General features: G+C 40.2%; 1 protein-coding gene across 1 annotated transcript in view; it reads right to left on the bottom strand.

Annotated features, from left to right (window-relative positions):
- Positions 1–20,040, bottom strand: part of col16a1 (collagen type XVI alpha 1 chain) — a 167,914-nt gene that overhangs the window by 114,508 nt on the left and 33,366 nt on the right. The window contains exons 5-9 of the mRNA XM_062962528.1: positions 12,459–12,582; positions 10,876–11,164; positions 6,505–6,605; positions 3,057–3,191; positions 2,109–2,159 (exon numbers count right to left, since the gene is read on the bottom strand). Of these exons, the coding sequence (XP_062818598.1) occupies positions 2,109–2,159; positions 3,057–3,191; positions 6,505–6,605; positions 10,876–11,164; positions 12,459–12,582 (700 nt within the window). The remainder of the gene's footprint in view (positions 1–2,108; positions 2,160–3,056; positions 3,192–6,504; positions 6,606–10,875; positions 11,165–12,458; positions 12,583–20,040) is intronic.

Genomic DNA, 20,040 nt, shown 5'->3' with positions numbered 1-20,040 from the left:
TTCCAAAGTTCCAAAGTTCCTTCGGGTGAGAAGGGAGGGATATAAATATTGGAAATAAATAAATAAGTTTTTAATTTTTTTTTTTTGTAAAAGTTTTCATCATCTGTCCAGCAGGGAGATTTAAAAAAATATTTTCTGCATTCTTGAAATGAAGGAAAGTTGCATCTAAGTTAGTGGCTGCATTAGTCAAATAGAGACGGAAGAGTCCAGCTTAGTTTATGAGTCTCCAGGGCAAACGAGACTTTCCTTGGTTTCTTTTCAGCATTGATGGCTCTGGAGTCTGGGCCACACAAAGGAGGCCTCAGAAACCACTGTTTATTAGGCTCTTTCCAGGAAAGGATTGGCATCAATGAAGCTTTAAGTGCTGCAAGGTTCTGCAGGAACAAGCTGAGTTTTATTCACAAACGGTGGGTAAGGAAATTGGAAAAAAATTAAGGAGGTCTTCCAGAGATCTTTTTATACCTCACAGTCACAGAATTTCTGATTCCATTTATATAGTTTTGACTGCATCCTTTGGAAAACTGGGATTTGTAGTTTGGTCAGTGAGATCTTCCAGTTTGCAACAATCTCTGACCATAGGAAGATCTGACGGGAAGATTATCTGCTTGGACTTGGACTACATGGCCATGCATCCCAAAAGACTCACAGCAATATACAGTAGAGTCTCACTTATCCAACACTCACTTATCCAACGTTCTGGATTATCCAACGCATTTTTGTAGTCAATGTTTTCAAAACATCATGATATTTTGGTGCTAAATTCATAAATACAGTAGTTGCTACATAGCATTACTGCAGATTGAACTACTTTTTCTGTCAAATTTGTTGTCTAACACGATGTTTTGGTGCTTAATTTGTAAAATCATAACCTAATTTGATGTTTAATAGGCTTTTCCTTAATCTCTCCTTATTATCCAACATCACTTATCCAACGTTCTGCCGGCCCGTTTAGCTTTGATAAGTGAGACTCTACTGTAATCTGGATTCAGAAACTGGATTATATGGCAGTGTAGATCCAACCTGGATAACGGGAGGACATCTGGCTTAAAAATACAATGGCTGACCTAGAAAATGCCTAGAGAAGACACATCTATATATATAAAAGGGTGATGGCATCAGGGCAGCGGACAAAACAACAAAACTACAGGCCCCCCAACCTCGAAATTTGATAACACAAACCATCATTCATGGCTCTAGGTTGATACAACAAAAAGGAAAAGAAAAATAAAGTCCTAATTACAGGGAGAGGAATAATAATTTTTATCCAATTGCTGCCAGTTTGAAGGCTAAGCTCTGCCCACTTGGTCTCCTAGCAACCTACTCAGCCCAGGGGACTGGCACAGTTAGGCCTCACTTAGGCCTCTTCCACAGATTATCAGATTTTAACTGGATTATATGGCAATGTAGACTCAAGGCCCTTCCACACAGCTATATAACCCATTTATAATCTTATATTATCTGCTTTGAACTGGATTATCTTGACTCCACACTGCCATATAATCCACTTCAGTGTGCATACTAAACATAAAGACAACCATACAACAGGCATTCAATACCACCACTAGCTCAACAATTTCTCACCAACACCACCAGACAACGCCACAGCAACGCGTGGCCGGGCACAGCTAGTGGGTAAATAAAAGACTTCTGGCCAGAGAATGTCATAGAATAAGGGCCCTTGAGAGGACATATTTTGCAAGAAGTGGATAAATGAATTCACAGATCCACATCTCAAGATCTTCCCTTGAACTTCACTGATTTAGTAAGTTCCTTTTAGTAAGTTCTTCCCATTGTAGCAATCCTTAACAGCAACACTATGAGGTAGGTCAACATTATTATTCCAAGATGGCAAACTGAGAAAAAGTAGGAAACTTAAGAGTGGTTGGAGTGTCTAAAAGAAATGGAGATCTTTTCAATGGGTACTGCAGGTTCATAGCCACCACAAATCACCACTCATATCCATATGAACATTTTTAGGTTCTACATTGGATATTTCTCCAATTTGATTCCCTCCAGCTACACTTTTGCGGAGATTATGGGAACTTCAGTACAATAGAGGACACTAGGTTGGAAGAAGCCATCACAAACGTTTCTCTCATACAACTCACTGTTGTTCCTTGGTCACCTTTCACAGCAACCTTCCCAGCTGCAGTCAGCTCCTGAGAAAATAGAAAACAAATGGTGAAATTACAGGTCTGTGGTCCACTAACTCCTCCTTGATGTCTTTCATGTCAATGATGGTGGTGAGTCAACTTTCAAGTCACCTTCTATTGGCCAAAAGTCTCGTTTGGCTGAAAGCATGGAGAAACTCCCCAAATGATCTTTATTGAGACCTTTGCCACGCCTAAAGTTCAAACAAAAAATTTACAATTTTTTTCCCAAAATATATTTTTGTCCCAACATGCCATCTATAGAAGAAGCCATTTATAAATATACAATATAATGTATGTACTTATAATATTGATAATAATATTATAATGTAATACAATATTATACTAATTAATAATACAATATAATATTAATTATATATTATATATTAAATGTAATATTACTAATAATATTACCATAAAATTATATAGTACAATATAGTAATTTAATGCTTATATTGTGCTATGCTAATAATATATTGTATGTACATTCGATTTGTAAGCCACTCTGAGACCCCTTTGGGGTGAGAAGAGTGGCATGTAAATGTAGTAAATAAATAAATAAATAAATTTCCAACATGTTTATTTCTTAATTTGTGGTCTGAAGGACTTCTCCTGATTTCCTGTAGTTCAAAAAGACCTCTCATGGATCCAAAACATGAAGGAAATGCTCCTCGTAGGAGATACTTGGGATCCATTCCTTTTTTGGGTATGAGCTGGTCTTTTAGGATCTCCTGAGCATCTAGTTACACCCCATAGCCTTCCTTGGTTGCCCACTCCAGGCCGAAAGTAAAATCGAGAGGTCAATGCAGATGCAAGATTTTCACCTGACACTTTCTAATTTATTCTGACAATGTCACAAACTGCCTTCACTACTTCATCTTTCTCTTGCTGGGTGATATTCCTCACCTGCTTGCTCTGAGGTTCCTCCAAGCAGAAACAACGCGTGTAGACTTTCCCTTCTGTCTGGGGGTTGATCTCGATCAGGTCGTTGCTCTGCATGACTTCCACATCCCGGCGTGTTTTGGAAACTTCCGGGAAGCACTACAGAAGGAGAGAAAAGGTTTTGGTGAGCAAACTACCATTGTCCTGGGTTGATCTGTATGGGTTTTGGAGCCGAGCAATCAATGGACACAGTTGGCCAAGATCTTATTTGGGAGACAACAAAACACAATGTCAACTTTGCAGGATTATGAGTGATCAAGTAAGGAAAGTGGAACTATGCTAGACCTGCACACCTTTCCACAGCACCATGGATGGCTGGTTGTTCAACCCTGGGAGATCCTTACACAAGGACTTCTCAATACCTCTTTTCACAAGCCAATCAAAAGTCCAATGGCTTGCACACTAGATGGTTACACCAAATGTAAGAATCCTAGTTCACAAAGATGGCTGAGGATCAGCAGAATCCAATGTCTGTGAGCCATTGTCTAAGACAGTGATGGCCAACCTATGACACGCGTGTCAGCACTGACACGCCTAGCCATTTTTGCTGACATGCTGCTACATGCAGATTGATTGGATGATTATGTCTTTTGTGGCCAAATTTAGTGTGATTTGGTCCAGTGGTTTTGTTGTTTACTCCATGGGAATTATGCACATGACATTTTTATATATATATATATATATATATATATATATATATATATATATATATACACACACACACACACACACACACACACACACACACACACACACGCACACACACACACACATATACAGTAGAGTCTCACTTATCCAACACTTATTTATCCAACATTCTGGATTATCCAAAACATTTTTGTGGTCAATGTTTTCAATACATTGTGATATTTTGGTGCTAAATTCGTAAATACAGTAATTACTACATAGCATTACTGCGTATTGAATTACTTTTTCTGTCAAATTTGTTGTATAACATGATGTTTTGGTGCTTAATTTGTAAAAACATAACCTAATTTGATGTTTAATAGGCTTTTCCTTAATTCCTCCTTATTATCCAACATATATATATATATATATATATATATATATATATATATATATATTCACTCTATTATTATAATATTATTATTGTAGTATATTATTATATTATTACTATTATATTATTATTATATTATTCATTATTCATGACTACATTGAAACTACAATAGAGAGAAATCAGCATGGAAACTGCAAGAGGTACCATAGATTGTTGTACATGGAAATAATGGCAGTAAATAGTTTTTGGTTTATTAAATACAGTTATATATTACAATTATATTTTTTTGTTATTTAAACTATATATATTGTGAGATTATGGGTTTTTTTCTCGAAGTGACACACTACCCAAGTCATGCTAGATTTTTTTGGTGAATTTTGACACACCAAGTGCAAAAGGTTGCCCATCATTGGTCTAAGAGATGTAAGAAACTGCTTAACCAACATAGTGTATGGGTTTGAGTGCTAGACTATGACTCTGGAGATTAGGGTTTAATTCCATGCCTGGCCAAAGAAACCCAATGGATGACCTTGGGTGAGCCACAAGCTCTCAGTCTCAAAGGAAGGCCATGAACCAATCTTTCCAGGAAGACCCTGTGATAGGTTCACCTTAGGTTCACCATAAGTCAGAAATGACTTGAAGGCACACAACAACAACAACAACAACAAGAAATGAATTACTTTGAACTACTCTGGCCCACAGAGATGTTCTAGTATAATGGTTTGAGCACTGTCTCAGGATGCTTAGAGACCATGGTCCGAATCCCCACTTAGCTATGGAAACCAACAGTGACCTTGGGTAAGTCTCTCTCTCTCAGCCTCAGAGGAAAGCAATGGCAAACCTTCTCCATAAAATACCTAGAAAAGGGTCACCTTAAATAGGAGTTGTATGTAATAACAACTCTGGCCCAGGTCTATAGGCTGGTTTAGTTGCTCTGCTTTAGTGCTGGAGTGGGTTTAGATTCCACTCTATTCCATCCTTCGATGGATTCTTCTGCAGTGGATTCTTCTGCAAAAATGATCCAGCAGAAGGTGGTTATTCCATCATAAGGGCAGCTCAGCCACTTCCTCTGGCACAAGGACTTTCTTCCAATTCCTGGTTCCTATGGCCAGAACAGCTATAATTTAGGGTTGCATTAAAAGTGCAGGATTATGACCTCCGAGTCTCTTCAATTACAGTAAGACCAAGGTCTCCTAATCGAATGTGTGGGCCAGGGATTGTCTCATTAGCCTTTTGCTTCTGAAGCAAAATGATTTTCTGCTTCTGAAGCAAAAAAAACATAGCGGCTGTTCCAAATGTGTGCTGAACAAATAATATCTGGTTCACCCCAAGGAGCCGTGGGTTAGTTGCACGAACTTTTATTCATTCAAGTAAGCATGTTGAGGATGAGCATTGGCCTTCCTAATTGCTGGGTCAGAAAGTTTCACTTTTCAGGCATAATAATAATAATAATAATAATAATAATAATAATAATAATAATTGGTTGGTGGGATCACAAACCTGCAAAGGTCGTGGAAAATGAACACACAAAGATACTGTGGGACTTTCAAATCCAGACTGACAAAGTTCTGGAACACAACACACCAGACATCACAGTTGTGGAAAAGAAAAAGGTTTGGATCATTGATGTCGCCATTCCAGGTGACAGTTGCATTGATGAAAAACAACAGGAAAAATTCAACCACTATCAGGACCTCAAGACTGAACTGCAAAGACTCTGGCAGAAACCAGTACAGGTGGTCCCGGTGGTGATGGGCACACTGGGTACCGTGCCAAAAGATCTCAGCCGGCATTTGGAAACAATAGACATTGACAAATTCACGATCTGTCAACTGCAAAAGGCCACCTGACTGGGATCTGCACACATCATCCGAAAATCCATCACACAGTCCTAAATGCTTGGGAAGTGTTCGACTTGTGATTTTGTGACACAAAATCCAGCATATCTATCTTGTTCGCTGTGTCATACTATGTCGTTGTGTCAATAATAATAATAATAATAATAATAATAATAATAATAATAATATTTTAATATGATTGTTGGTTTAATTATGTTTCAAGACGGTAACCTTTGGTGCTTTTGAGTTTTGTTATTTTAAAAAATTCTATGTCGAGGCCCCTGGGAGAAACATATATCGAATGCATAGCAGCAACTCACATCAACCTTAATAGAAAGTCTTGCTTGTGGTTCGGAACAGGGAACATGATACACAATTTTAGATATGAATAAATGTGGAAAGAAGGCATCACTATTTTAATGCTGGGGAAAACTGCTTTTTCTACTAGGAGAGGGGGGAACGTGTCTTGGTTATGGAGTTTCCGTGTGACAAAACTTGCAGAAAAGCATCCAACAAATAAAAGTGACAGGTTTTGCATATCTGCAATGCGACTCACCCCATTGTCAGAGACCTCACAGCATCCCTCGTGCATGGCCATGGCTGGGTCGCAGTAGATGTGTAGCTGCTGGATGTCAAACTGGAAAACAAAGAGGCAAAATCACTTAACTGGGACCTTAAATTGGGAATCTAAATAAATAAGATGCAGTTTATTCAAGATAATAATAATAATAATAATAATAATAATAATAATAATAATAATCTGAAATTATTATTATTATTATTATTATTATTATTATTATTATTATTATTATTAACAGAAAGAAGCTTCAGTTAATCAACACCACTGCTGGAATGCTAAAATTAAACTGTTTGTGCATCCACACTGTTGAATTAATGCAGTTTGATACTGCTGTGGATGAATGTTATGGAATAGTGGGAGTTGTAGTTTTACAAGGACTTTAGTCTTCTCTGCCAAAGAGTGCAGGTGTCTCACCAAACTTTGACCCCTAAGATTCCATTGCACAGTTCAAGTGGTATCAAACTGCATTAATTCCACAGTGTAGACACACCCTCTGCCTTTTGACAAATACTTCACTCGTTCCACAATTCCTGGATTGCAAAATTTCAGGTTTTGAGCTGGATGTTTAGGTTTTGTTTAAGAGCTGTAGTCTCCTTTGAAAATTGAATCAAATAGTTTGCAAACTCTGTTATTTGAAAGCATCCATCCTTCTGAGAGGGAAAAATACATACTCTACCAGTATTTTTCCTTGGCTTCTTGCATTAGATGAACTAAGCGTGGTTTGGGGGTGAAAACTGTCTTCCAAATGAAAACAAAATCTGGAAATTCCCTAATTTACTTCTCTGTCCTGGGACTTTTCGACTCTGGTTTCATCTCTTTGACCTTGGGCTGTGTGCCAGGGCTTTGCAGACAGGATCGGATTTCATTTTTGGAAGGAACTGACAGCACCATTACATCATGAGCCCCCCTCCATACTGAATGAACCTCATGCTTTGGGATGCAGAAGTTTTGGAAAGCCTATTTCTGAGGCAACCGCTGCCAACTGGCCGGGAGTGGGATGCAACCAAGGGGAGCCAAGTAAACTCTTTTCTTTGTCTGTCTCCTCCTCCATCAAGATACACAAAGAAGCTTCCAGTCTGTTCTTTTATCCAGTCATCTTGAGTCTGCATCTTTTTTTCTTTGTTTCCAACAAGATTGTATCTATGGTAGGGGGCAAAACAGGAAGCTTCCAGTCTGTTCTTTTATCCAGTCATCTTGAGTCTGCATCTTTTTTTCTTTGTTTCCAACAAGATTGTATCTATGGTAGGGGGCAAAACAGTAGCACTCCCTCCATAAGAATTCTGCCTCTCCTATAGTCCCCAAATTTCTAGCATCACAGAAAAGGAGATGTTGAAAAGAACCTAAAAGAAGGAGCAAACTTGCCCATTAGATTTACCCATGAAAGTGGATGTTAACTGATTGCTTGATGGACCACATTCACATAGCATGACCCATACTGCAAGATCCCCATCCATGGACTTCCTGAAGCCACCATTGTAAGACCCCCATCCATGGAGTTACTGAAGCCACCATTTACCAGATCCCCATCTATGGACTTATTGAAGTCATCATAACAAGATCCCCATCCATGGACTAATTCAAGGCACCATTATAAGACCCCCGTTCATGGATTCCTGAAGCCACCATTGTAAGACCCCTATCCATGGATTCCTGAAGCCACCATTGTAAGACCCCCATCCATGGAGTTACTGAAGCCACCATTACAAGACCCCTGTCCATTGACATATTGAAGCCAACATTACAAGACTCCCATCCATGGATTTCCTGAAGCCACCACTGCAAGACCCCCGCCCATAAACTTATTAAAAGCACCACTGCAAGACATCTACATATGGACCTATTAAAGCCAATATTCAAGACCCCCCATCCATGGACTTCCTGAAGCCACCATTGGAAGACCCCCATCCATGGATTTATTGAAGCCACCATTACCAGATCACTATCTATGAACTTATTGAAGTTCATTATAAGACCCCGTCCATGGATTTCCTGAAACCATCATTGTAAGACCTCTGTCCATTGATTTATTGAAGCCACCATTACAAGATGCCCATTCGTGGATTTCCTGAAGCTATTACCCACTGCAAGACCCCCGTCCATGGACTTATTGAAAGCACCACTGAAAGACATCTACCTATGGACCTATTGAAGCCACCATTGATAGAGTCCCATCTATGAACCTATTGAAGCCAATATTGTGAGAACCCCATCCATTGACTTATTGAGGTCACCATGACAGACCCACATCTATGGACTTATTGAAGGCAGCATTGCAAGACCTATCTATGGACCTATTGAAGCCAATATTGCGAGACCCTCATCCATGGATTTATTGAGGCCACCATGACAGACCCACATCTATGGACCTATTGAAGTCCACATTTCAGCTTCATTGATATATGCACACCATTTCAGCTACCTCTGATATACACACACCAAAGGTAGTAGCAAAGTAATGAGGATGGGCCTAGCTTTTCTCATCTAAGAGCCTTGGCTAGCTGCTATCATGGACATACCAGTAGCCATCTTGCTACAGAAGTAGTTTTGTCCTTCATCATAGAATGTCACCAGTAGTCCTAACATCAATCCTGCGGAAATGTTGGCATACTAAAGCTTTGCCCAATAGTGTCACATAATTGTACCCAATTTCAAGTAGGCTTTCTGGAAAACAATTGATTTATCACAAAATGCACTTATCCCCGAAATAACTTCATTTGTTGTTAATGATGCTTTGACTAATCAATTGCAAGGATTTCAAAAGTGCTTCCTGGAAATGCACAACCATTTGTCTTTTATTGTATAAATATGCAACTTTTCTTAGGCTTCTCAACAAGCAACGACTCCTTCCTTCCTTCCCGATACTCTATCGCCATTATTAAAGTTGTTTTTGTACAGAAAAACCACGTACATCTCTATGCAGGATAACTCCCTGGGATTCTTTGCAGCATGTAAATGCACAAAGATCTTGCTGTGCTGTTGATCTCATGAATGCTGGGACACTCCTTATTTTTTAAGCTGAAAAAGGAAGAATGGTGAACATTCATTCCATCTCGGTTTTGCGTTGGAGGAAACCTTTCCACATGACTTGTAAATTAGACAATATTTATCCAAAGTGGACTTTTTTCATGGAATTTGAAGCCCTTCCTTTCATAAACACATTTGAAGAGGTGCTAAAAAAACTACTGCAGAAAAAATTAAAGTCTAGTAGCCTCCTTAAATTGCCACCAGATACTATCTTGGACATGATTCATGCCTACAAACTCTTAGATAGCTCCTTATATGGATCTCAAACCTCACTTTCTTCCCTTAGCAAAGTTTTGCAGGTTCAAGGGACCATTCTGCAGAAGTGAGGGTATAAAAGCAACTTTCCAAGTTGGACAATATCTTTGGATGCATCTACATTGTAGAATTAATTCAACTTGTGACCATTTTAACAGCCACGACTCAATGCTATGGCAATCATTGGAGTTGTAGTTTGGGGAGGCAGTAGAATTATATGTCCAAGAAAACTCAAGTACAATTCTCAGGATGCCGGAACACTAAGACATGGGAGTGAAAGAGGTGTCAAACAGCATTCATTCTACAGTGTAGAACAGTGATTCCCAAAGTGGGCGCTACCACCCCCTGGTGGGCACTGCAGTGATCCAGGGGGGCGGTGATGGCACCTATTAGAACACGGAGGCAGGGCCAGGAGAGGGGCGGGGCCTCTTCCCAAGTGCCAGAGACAGGGCTGAGCACCTGAGGCGCCTGTTAGGAAACAGGGGGCGGAGCTAGAGGAGTGGGCGTGGCTTCTTCCCAAGAGCCCGAGACAGGGCTGAGAATCTATACCTCTCATGAGGCGCTTTTTGGGACACAGAGGAGCTAGGGAAGGGGGCGGGGCCTCCTTCCAAGAGTCCGAGACAGGGATGAGCCTCTATACCTCTCCTGAGAGGCCTTTTAGGACTAAAGGGTGGGGTTAGGGGTGGGGTCTTTTCCCAAGAGTGCAAGACAGGGCTGAGCCTCTGTATATCTCCCCTGAGGTGCTTGTTAGAACACGGGAGTGGGGTATAGAGGTTCAGCCCCATCAGGCACTTGGAAAGAGGCCCCGCCCCCTCCTCTAGCCTGTGACCTGGCAGGCGCCGCAGGACAGGGATAGAAGCTCAGCCCTGACTCAGAGCTCGTAACTCCGCCCATCCCAGTCCTGGCCACCCATTTGTGGCCCCGCCCACTTCCCCTCGCAGCCCTGCATCTTGGACGAGGGGAGAGGCTCAGCCCCACCCTCTTGATCAGTAGCCACGCCCACCCCTCTAAGCCACGCCCCCTTCCAGGGGACGGTGAGTAATATTTTTAATGGAAAGGAGGCTGTACACCAAATAAGTTTCGAGACGGGAGCACCCTGGACAGCATCCAGTCCAACAAATGAATTCCCTTCGGTGATCAGCTGCCGGCGAGGCCTCAACGGCTTGGACGAGATGTAGCTGCAGTCAATGTGGACCGAAACCACTTGGTTTTGGACATTGAGGACCATCTTGTGCCACTTGAGGTCAAAAATAGAGGACACCCCTTTGCCTGTGAAGACGGCACTGACGAACTCTTCATCCTGGCCCTTGGCCTGGAACTCCAGGTTGCGCTCTTTGCTGTTGATGCCCAGGGAGAGCTGAGGGGGCGAAAGGAGACGGCGCTCACTAAGAGAACTTTCTAGAAAGAGAGGCAGAAAGGAATGGCACATGAGGAGAAGCAAGAGAAGCAGAAAGACCAAGATAGGGCTGTCAAGAGAGAAAGAGGTGAGGACTGTATCAGGCAATAGAGAAGCTAGAAGATATCATCATCATCATCATCATCATCAACATCATCATCATCATCGGTGGTGGTTGGTTTCACAGTTTACCAGATTGGGTCATTAGTGGATTAGATGGTCTCCAAGAATTTAATGTGGGGTGAAGCCAACATTTCATAACTCATCATTTCCTTAAAAAAATACATTCCACCCTCCATATTCACAGAGGTTAGGGACACAAGACTCCCAGGAAAATTTAAAAAAATCTGTGAATAAAAATTACTACTTTTTTAACCTGAAAGAACACCACTCTAGGAATTTCTAGGCCCTCCAGCATGACTCTATGGTCAACTTCCACTTGAACTGTGGACACAAAATCACACTGGAGGACCCAGGAAGGTGCTTTCTCTAGGAATCTCTAGGTTCTCCAATATGACTCTATGGTCAACTTCCACTTGAACTGTGGACACAAAATCACACTGGAGGACCCAGGAAGGTGCTTTCTCTAGGAATCTCTAGGTTCTCCAATATGACTCTATGGTCAACTTCCACTTGAACTGTGGACACAAAATCACACTGGAGGACCCAGGAAGGTGCTTTCTCTAGGAATCTCTAGGTTCTCCAATATGACTCTATGGTCAACTTCCACTTGAACTGTGGACACAAAATCACACTGGAGGACCCAGGAATGTGCTTTCTCTAGGAACCTCTAGGTTCTCCATTATGACTCTATGGGCAACTTATGTTATAAAGATGATCATAGAATTGCACTGGAGGACCTAGAGATTTCTAGAGAGAATGTTTTAACCAATTCCATGAATAGTCAAATCTGTAAATGTGTCATTCAGAAAGTTACTTTTCAGCCTACTTCCCACAACATCAACACCTTTTTGGGATCAAAGAAGATTGTCTGAATTTTTCATTGGTCTGTTATTCTTCCCAACAGAGTTTCTCAACTGTTGGGACCTATTTTGTCCAACATTAAACTACAAATAATGATAAAAATATTTTGCATTGCAAACAGTAGCACTATTGCTCAATACGATCTAGTTAAAGTTGGTCAAGAAGGGGAGGAGGTAGCTGGAAGTGGCCTTCAGCAGAAAGAATGGGATCATGATAGAACAGAAAGAGGATTGAGACCATAGACAGACTGAGCCATGCCAGTTGGACCTACCTGTGGGTATCCATGCCGATCAGTAACCTGGAAGAGGTACCAGTTTTCTTTGGTGGTCTGCTTCTTCAAGAGTAGGGTGATCACCAAGGTGAATTCATCGGGCAAGCCCAAGGGGAACAGCTGTCTGGGAGCAAGAAGAAGGACAAAGATATGAAGCATCCTTTCATGGGAGGTTCATGGAGAAATCTTCTAGTGGTGGCTCTTGGACAACACGATAGAGTCACCTATTGATGCAGGTGAGCATAAGAAGGATTCTTCAAGGTGAGTCTATCCCAGGTATTGCAACACAGTTTGTTTTGACAAATAGCAGGTCCCCATAATCTTGGATAGACGTATCTTCCAAACCTACAGCTTTGGGTTTATGGACTTTGGGAAGTCTATATATGTGAATAGGAAGCTATTATTATTTGCTATATTTATATCCCGCCCTTCTCACCCCGAAGGGGACTCAGAGCGGCTTACAAATTAAATTTACATACAATATTATATTATTAGCATAGTACAATACTGGCAATAAATATTGTACTTTACTAGTAATATTACGTGTAAAATATAGTATATAATTAATATTATTATATTGTATTATTAGTATTATATCGTATATGTATATACAATATGTTATAAGCATTATATATTATTGTAAATTATATCTTACCTCTCTCTCTCAATCATATCTATCGCATGGGGTTGGACTGGATGGCCTTTGGGAGTCCACCCTAGGATGCTATGCTATATCTATCTTGTTTATTTATTATTTATTTGCTACATTTATATGCCGCCCTAGGTATATCCCTACTAGGTACAAATGTACACTTTAACATATACATTTGTCCTATTTATTTATTTATTTGCAGTATTTATATTCCGTCCTTCTCACCCCAAAGGGGACTCAGGGCGGATCGCATTGTATACATATAAGGCAAACATTCAGTGCCATATAAACATAGAACAGAGACAGAGACAGACGCAGAGGCAATTTAAACCTTCTCCAGCTTCCTGAGGGTATGCTTGATTCCGGCCACAGGGGGAGCAGCTGCTTCATCATCCACTGCAACGGCAACTTCCTCATTCCGACGGCGGCTGGATGATTTTTATGGTGTCGTAAATTAGCCTCCCCACATATAAGTGGTACCTAAATTTCCTACTTGATAGATGCAACTATCTTTCGGGTTGCTTAGGTCAACAACGAGCAGGGGCTATTTTTTATTTTAATTGTCGGGTGCTCACCCCAACACGGGCTGGCCTCGAACTCATAACTATATGGTCTTCCCAAAAGTGACTTGAGAAGACCATATCGGTGAATAGGATTTTATTGGGTATGAATGCACCCTTCTGCATATTTATCCATACCTAATAAATTCTTAAATCTATGGTCTTCCCCAAAGTGAAGGCACCATATAGGTATGGTAAATAGGATTCTACTACATATGAATGTATCCTTCCATACATCCATCCATACTTAGTAGCCTCCTACTGCCTTAACCTTTGAGAAGATCATATAGTTGAACAGGAGTCTACTAGATATGAATGTACCCATACATACATACTTAACAGAGTCCTATTCAGATATATTATTTATTTATTTATTTATTTATTTACTACATTTATATGCCGCCCTTCTCAACCCAAAGGGAACTCAGAGCAGCTTACAAATTACATTCACATAGAATACATTATATTATTGGCATAATACAATACTAGCATTAAATTACTATACTGTACTATATCATTACATTGTAATATTATTAGTCATATTACATTTAATATATAATATATAATTAATATTATTAAATTGTCTTATTATCAGTATTATATCGTAATACATTATAATATATGGCCTCTCCTAGGTGTCTTAACCATTGAAAATACCATATAGGTGAATAGCAGTCTACTAGTTATGAATTTACCCTCCCACAAATACATCTGTACCGAATAGATTTCTATTGAAATACAGTAGAGTCTCACTTATCTAAGCTAAATGGACCTTGGATAAGTGAATATCTTGGATAATAAGGAGGAATTAAGGAAGAACCTATTAAACATCAAATTAGGTTATGATTGTATAAATTAAGCACCAAAACATCATGTTATACAACAAATTGGACAGAAAAAGTAGTTCAATACGCAGTAATGTTATGTTGTAATTACTATATTTATGAATTTAGCACCAAAGTATCATGATATATTGAAAACACTGACTACAAAAATGGCTTGGATTATCCAGAACCTTGGATAAGCGAGTCTTGGATAAGTGAGACTCTACTGTACATAGTCTTCCCAAAGATGAAGGTAATATATATGTGAATAGGACTCTACTAGGTATGAATACACACTTTCACACTCCTATTTTAGACTCCTATTGACATACATGGTCTTCCCAAAATATAGTTAGATCCCATTTTTTAGGGAGCGAAACCATGAGTGTTGCCAAAAAGAAAACATAGAGATCCACACGATGTCATAAAAGTTAAGGTGGACGCAAGCTTCAAATAAGTTTTAATTTGCAGATTAATCCGCAATGACTTTGTTTTCTTCCTTTTAATCGAAAGGTTGTGAATAGAGGTCTGATGCACACACACATAAAACAGAAGCTATTTAGGTCTTGCATCTTAAGGAATGAAGCAGAGGACATGGAGGATGACATTTGCTTTTTAAAAGGGCTTGCTATTATCGATTTAATTGCAAATTATCTTTCATTTTCCTCAATATCTTTTTTTTTAAAGCATGGACGGGCAACATGCCCATTTATGTCACTGAAATGGAATAATACATTTCAAGAGAGATGATTAATCAACCAAAGAGTGTTTAATTGGTTACCCCCCACCCCCAACGGTTCTTGCAAGTAAAGCAAAGCCAAAAAAAATCATTATGTCAGCTCATTAAATCATTTCTTATTATAAAAGAGGAAAGTTTGTGTGTTTTAATCCTTCCAAAATGCTCTTCAATCCCATGGGGTGCAGTGACAATGAAGAGCCGCAAACTCTAAGGAATGGATGAGGATGACACAACTTGACAACATCCATATTGGTTTACGAGCAGGCGGCATGGGTCAATAGCAAGAGAAATGCCAACTTTGTAGCTATGGTGATGAAGTTTTAACCATGACCGTTGGATTACCTCCTGCCTTTGTCCCACAAGGACCATGATTAAAACTGAATTTGTCACTATATCATCATGCTTACTAGTTTTGCATTTCTTTACAATTCATACACACAGATTACTCAATGATGTATGACCCCATGCATCTGCTCTTGTGCTGGTACAGCTGTACCAGAAGCTCCAACTTTATTTTCTTTCTGCTAATGTTTGCAGTCATAAGGCAGGCCGCCTGTCCATCATCATTAAGTTTGGTTCCACCCCTTGTTCAGGGCTCTGGGAGGGAAGGGGCCATTTTTTAAGTCAGTCTCACTTAAGGAAGCTAAGCTATAGGATGTAGACCAGCTCATCCCGTAGAAAAGCTTCATATCTCAAGAACATCGGGGGATATAGACTATCCGGGAATATAAACCATCTGAGGAATCAGAAACAGAAATTCCAGGGGAAAGGTCCCAAAGGTTCTGGCTAAGAGCTCACAGCCCCTCAGCCTCACAGCTCCTGAGGGAAACAGCCCTAAAGTTTCCAAAGAAACCTCGGAGAGGGAACAGCACCACAGATCCATGGAACCCAAGCTGAAACATCTGCAAGCCTTGGTTGGTAGGTCCACTCGATACCAGATGCATTTGGAATCGGTAGTGGGTTCCACATCAGCTAGAGGTTATAAGGGGTTTTTTCTTCTTATAGAGAAAGCACAGTTATCCAAATCCAATTGTCTGTCCCCTGGCCTTTCAGACTGAAAGGCCAACAGTTTATTAAGGAAACCTTGAAGTGTTATTTGACTCCTTGAAGATGTATTATTCGTTCAATAATAAAGACTTTGTTACCTCATTAAAGACTCAAAGGACTATCCTTTTCAGGAAAATCCTCAAGAACCTCTCTTTGAGGTGCCCAGGCTTCCCGCTGGGCATAAAGTATACGTCCTATACAAAGACAATAGCTACAGGCCCAGCGCGTGACAGAACAGCTCTATTTCAGAAGAATGAACTGTTAAAACCACCTCAAAGTCTTCCCTGGCTAAGAAAACCCTAAGAAATCCATAAGTCAAGAGATGACTTGAAGGTTCACACACAGCCACACATGGGGTTACCATAAGTCAACACATTCTGCCCTGAGTTTGTAGAACCTGAGCAGGGCTGTTGGTGACCGGGACTCATGACGTCTCTCATTCATAGTGTTGACACAATCCAAAGCTGGCTTGAGATCACATAACACAACAACAAGCTTTGGAGAGTTCCTTGAAAGGTCAACTCATGCTGACAGCCAATTCAGCAGCCTACTGACGGAGAGCCATTAGCTCTGCTGCTCAAAAGACAACCACATCTTTTCCAATAAATACTTTAGTGAGGTCGCGTCAGGCCTATCACTGGAAAAAAATATCCCCAACTTTAAAAAAATCTCCCAGCAGTAGCAACATCAACCCCACTTGCATCTGAGCTCGTTTCTCTGAACATCAAAAATACATCCAAGCCAGACACAACTGAGAAGTTTGGCAGGAAAATTGAATTGGGAATCGGTCTCCTGGGTGGAATTCTTCCTAGTATTGCAACATCAACAGCCCATTCTGGGTTCTGATCAGCACCAGATATTTATTTCAAGTCTATCTACTATTGACTTCCCAAAGCCATCACAAGGTCTTGGCAGGACGAGTGTCTGGGAGAAGCCATTGTTTGGAAGCCAGCAATGAAAACCAGGGTCCGGTAACATTTAATTGACGAGACGAAACTCGCAAAATGTGTGACTCACGAAGCAGAACGTAACCCCTCTGGCATGGATCGGGGCCTGCCAACGGAAGGATGGTTCCAACATTCTCCAGTTTGATTGTTTTGTTTTAATTGTTTTGTCAAGCATTGTCCAAACTTGGTTAGGAAAAATATTATTTAGAGGAGTTTTTGACATTGTGTTCTTCTGCAGCTGGATGATTTGTCCAAGACCAATTACTGGGCTTTCATAGCGTAGAGTTGAACCCAGTTCCTCCATATAGGAGAAAAGTGGGATATGAATAAGTAATAATAATACAGTGGGCACTCAGAATCTGCTGGGGTTTTGTCCCAGGAATCCCCTTGGATACCAAAATCTATGGACATTATTATTAAGGTAAATAATAATAATAATAATAATAATAATAATAATAATAATAATAATAATAAAGTGGTGATTGGCACATTGGGTGCCGTGCCAAAAGATCTCAGCCGGCATTTGGAAACAATAGACATTGACAAAATCACGATCTGCCAACTGCAAAAGGCCACCCTACAGGGATCTGCACGCATCATCCGAAAATACATCACACAGTCCTAGACACTTGGGAAGTGTTCGACTTGTGATTTTGTGATACAAAATCCAGCATATCTATGTTGTTTGCTGTGTCATAAAATAATAATAATAATAATGTCCAGAGTTGTGTCCGACTCTGGGGGTTGGTTTACTTATTTATTTATCTCCATTTCTAAGCCGAAGAGCCAGTATTGTCCATAGACACCTCCAAGGTCATGTGGCCGGCATGACTGCATGGAGAATTTTACTTTCCCACCAGAGAGGTACCTATTGATCTACTCACATTTGCATGTTTTTGAACTGCTAGGTTGGCAGAAGCTGGGGCGAACAGCAGGAGCTCACCCCACTTCCTGGATTCAAACTTCCGACTTTTGGTTCAACAAGTTCAGCAGCTCAGCGGTTTAACCCACTGCGCCATTGGGGGCTCCTGGACATTATTATTATTATTATTGTATGACACAGCAAACAAGATAAATATGCTGGATTTCATATCACAAAATCACAAGTCGAACACTTCCCAAGTGTCTAGGACTATTATTATTATTATTATTATTATTATTATTATTATTATCAAGCATACCCTCAGGAAGCTGGAAGCTGGAGAAGGTTTAAATTGCCTCTGCGTCTGTCTCTGTCTCTGTTCTATGTTTATATGGCACTGAATGTTTGCCTTATATGTATATACAATGTGATCCGCCCTGAGTCCCCTTCGGGGTGAGAGATACTGTAAATAAATAAATAAAATGGAAAGCATCAAGGTTGGTTTTCTCCCCCCAAAATATTTTCAAACCATGGTTGGATGAATCCATGGATGCAGAATCTATGAATACGGAGTTCCAAATATAGGACAGGCAAAATGAAAGTGGGAATGCAAATGCAGCAAAGACCAGAGTTCTAGGTGAGGACAACTTTCAGTATATTTTTCTTTCCAATGCTAGAAAACTAATAGAGATGGAAGTAAAATTTCACTGCAGGGTTGAATTCGTATTTGGGATGCAATGCTCCCATTTTTCATCTCCTTGCCCCAACTACACAGTGACACCTCTTTTATACAACTACAACAAAGCTGTCTTTTCCTTTGCAAGTGGTAGCCATGTGAGCATTAGTAAGACAGAAGTTGGGGAGAGGTGCACATAAATGGAAAGAAGTAGAAAATTAGCTCCATTTCTGGAATTCATTTTTGCAATTCTCCTGGTTGGACCAGTGTTTGGAGGGAATGCCATGCAGGGGAGATTAACTGAAAGGAACAAAAACAGAATGGAAGAAGGGAAATTGTCTTCTCCTTTGCCAAGGGTTTGATGGGAAAACTTCTGGTTTTGGTGTTCTTTTCCTAGGGTTGCAAAAACAAAGACAATGGGCCGGCACCTGCCAGGCCAAGACACATATCTGATGGGGGTGGGTTCAGGGCAGCCGGTTTTGATTTATTTGCAATGTTCCCCTTCTCTTTCTCCTAATGGATTGCAGGTTGTGCTGTCTGCCTGTCACACCAAGCCGAAAGCAGCCACAAAGTTGGCCCCAGACAATGTTCTCTTCAAGGCATGGAATGAGGGGGCATATTTTGCCCATTTGTGAAAGCCAATGGTTATTTACTTTCATAGTCAATGGATATTTGCTTTAATATTGAATTGATCGGGACTATCTAAGGTGCCCTTTGGGATATCAAAGCTGGAATGGAATGGAAATGCCACCGAAATAATAAAAAAGGACCAGCTCTAACCAATGAGGATTATAGAAATATGCTCACATATTTTTAAGGAAGCATTCTAAACCTCAGTTTCCTTCCTCTTCCTTTGAGTATGTAGAATGTACAGTAGAGTCTCACTTATCCAACATAAACGGGCCGGCAAAACGTTGGATAAGTGAATATGTTGGATAATAAGGAGAGATGAAGGAGAAGCCTATTAAACATCAAATTAGGTTATGATTTTACAAATTAAGCACCAAAACATCGTGTTATACAACAAATTTGACAGAAAAAGTAGTTCAATACGCAGTAATGTTATGCAGTAATTACTGTATTTACAAATTTAGCACCAAAATATCACGATGTATTGAAAACATTGACTACAAAAATGCGTTGGATAATCCAGAACGTTGGATAAGCGAGTGTTGGATAAGTGAGACTCTACTGTATATTGCTGTGAGTCTTTCGGGATGTATGGCCATGTTCCAGAGCTTTTTCTCCTGATGTTTCACCCACATCTGAATGTGG

This window comes from Anolis carolinensis, unplaced genomic scaffold, assembly GCF_035594765.1.
Source record: "Anolis carolinensis isolate JA03-04 unplaced genomic scaffold, rAnoCar3.1.pri scaffold_10, whole genome shotgun sequence".
Lineage (NCBI taxonomy): Eukaryota > Metazoa > Chordata > Lepidosauria > Squamata > Dactyloidae > Anolis > Anolis carolinensis.
Note: the sequence above shows the minus strand (reverse complement) of the source record. Positions and strands in the feature narration are given on the sequence as shown.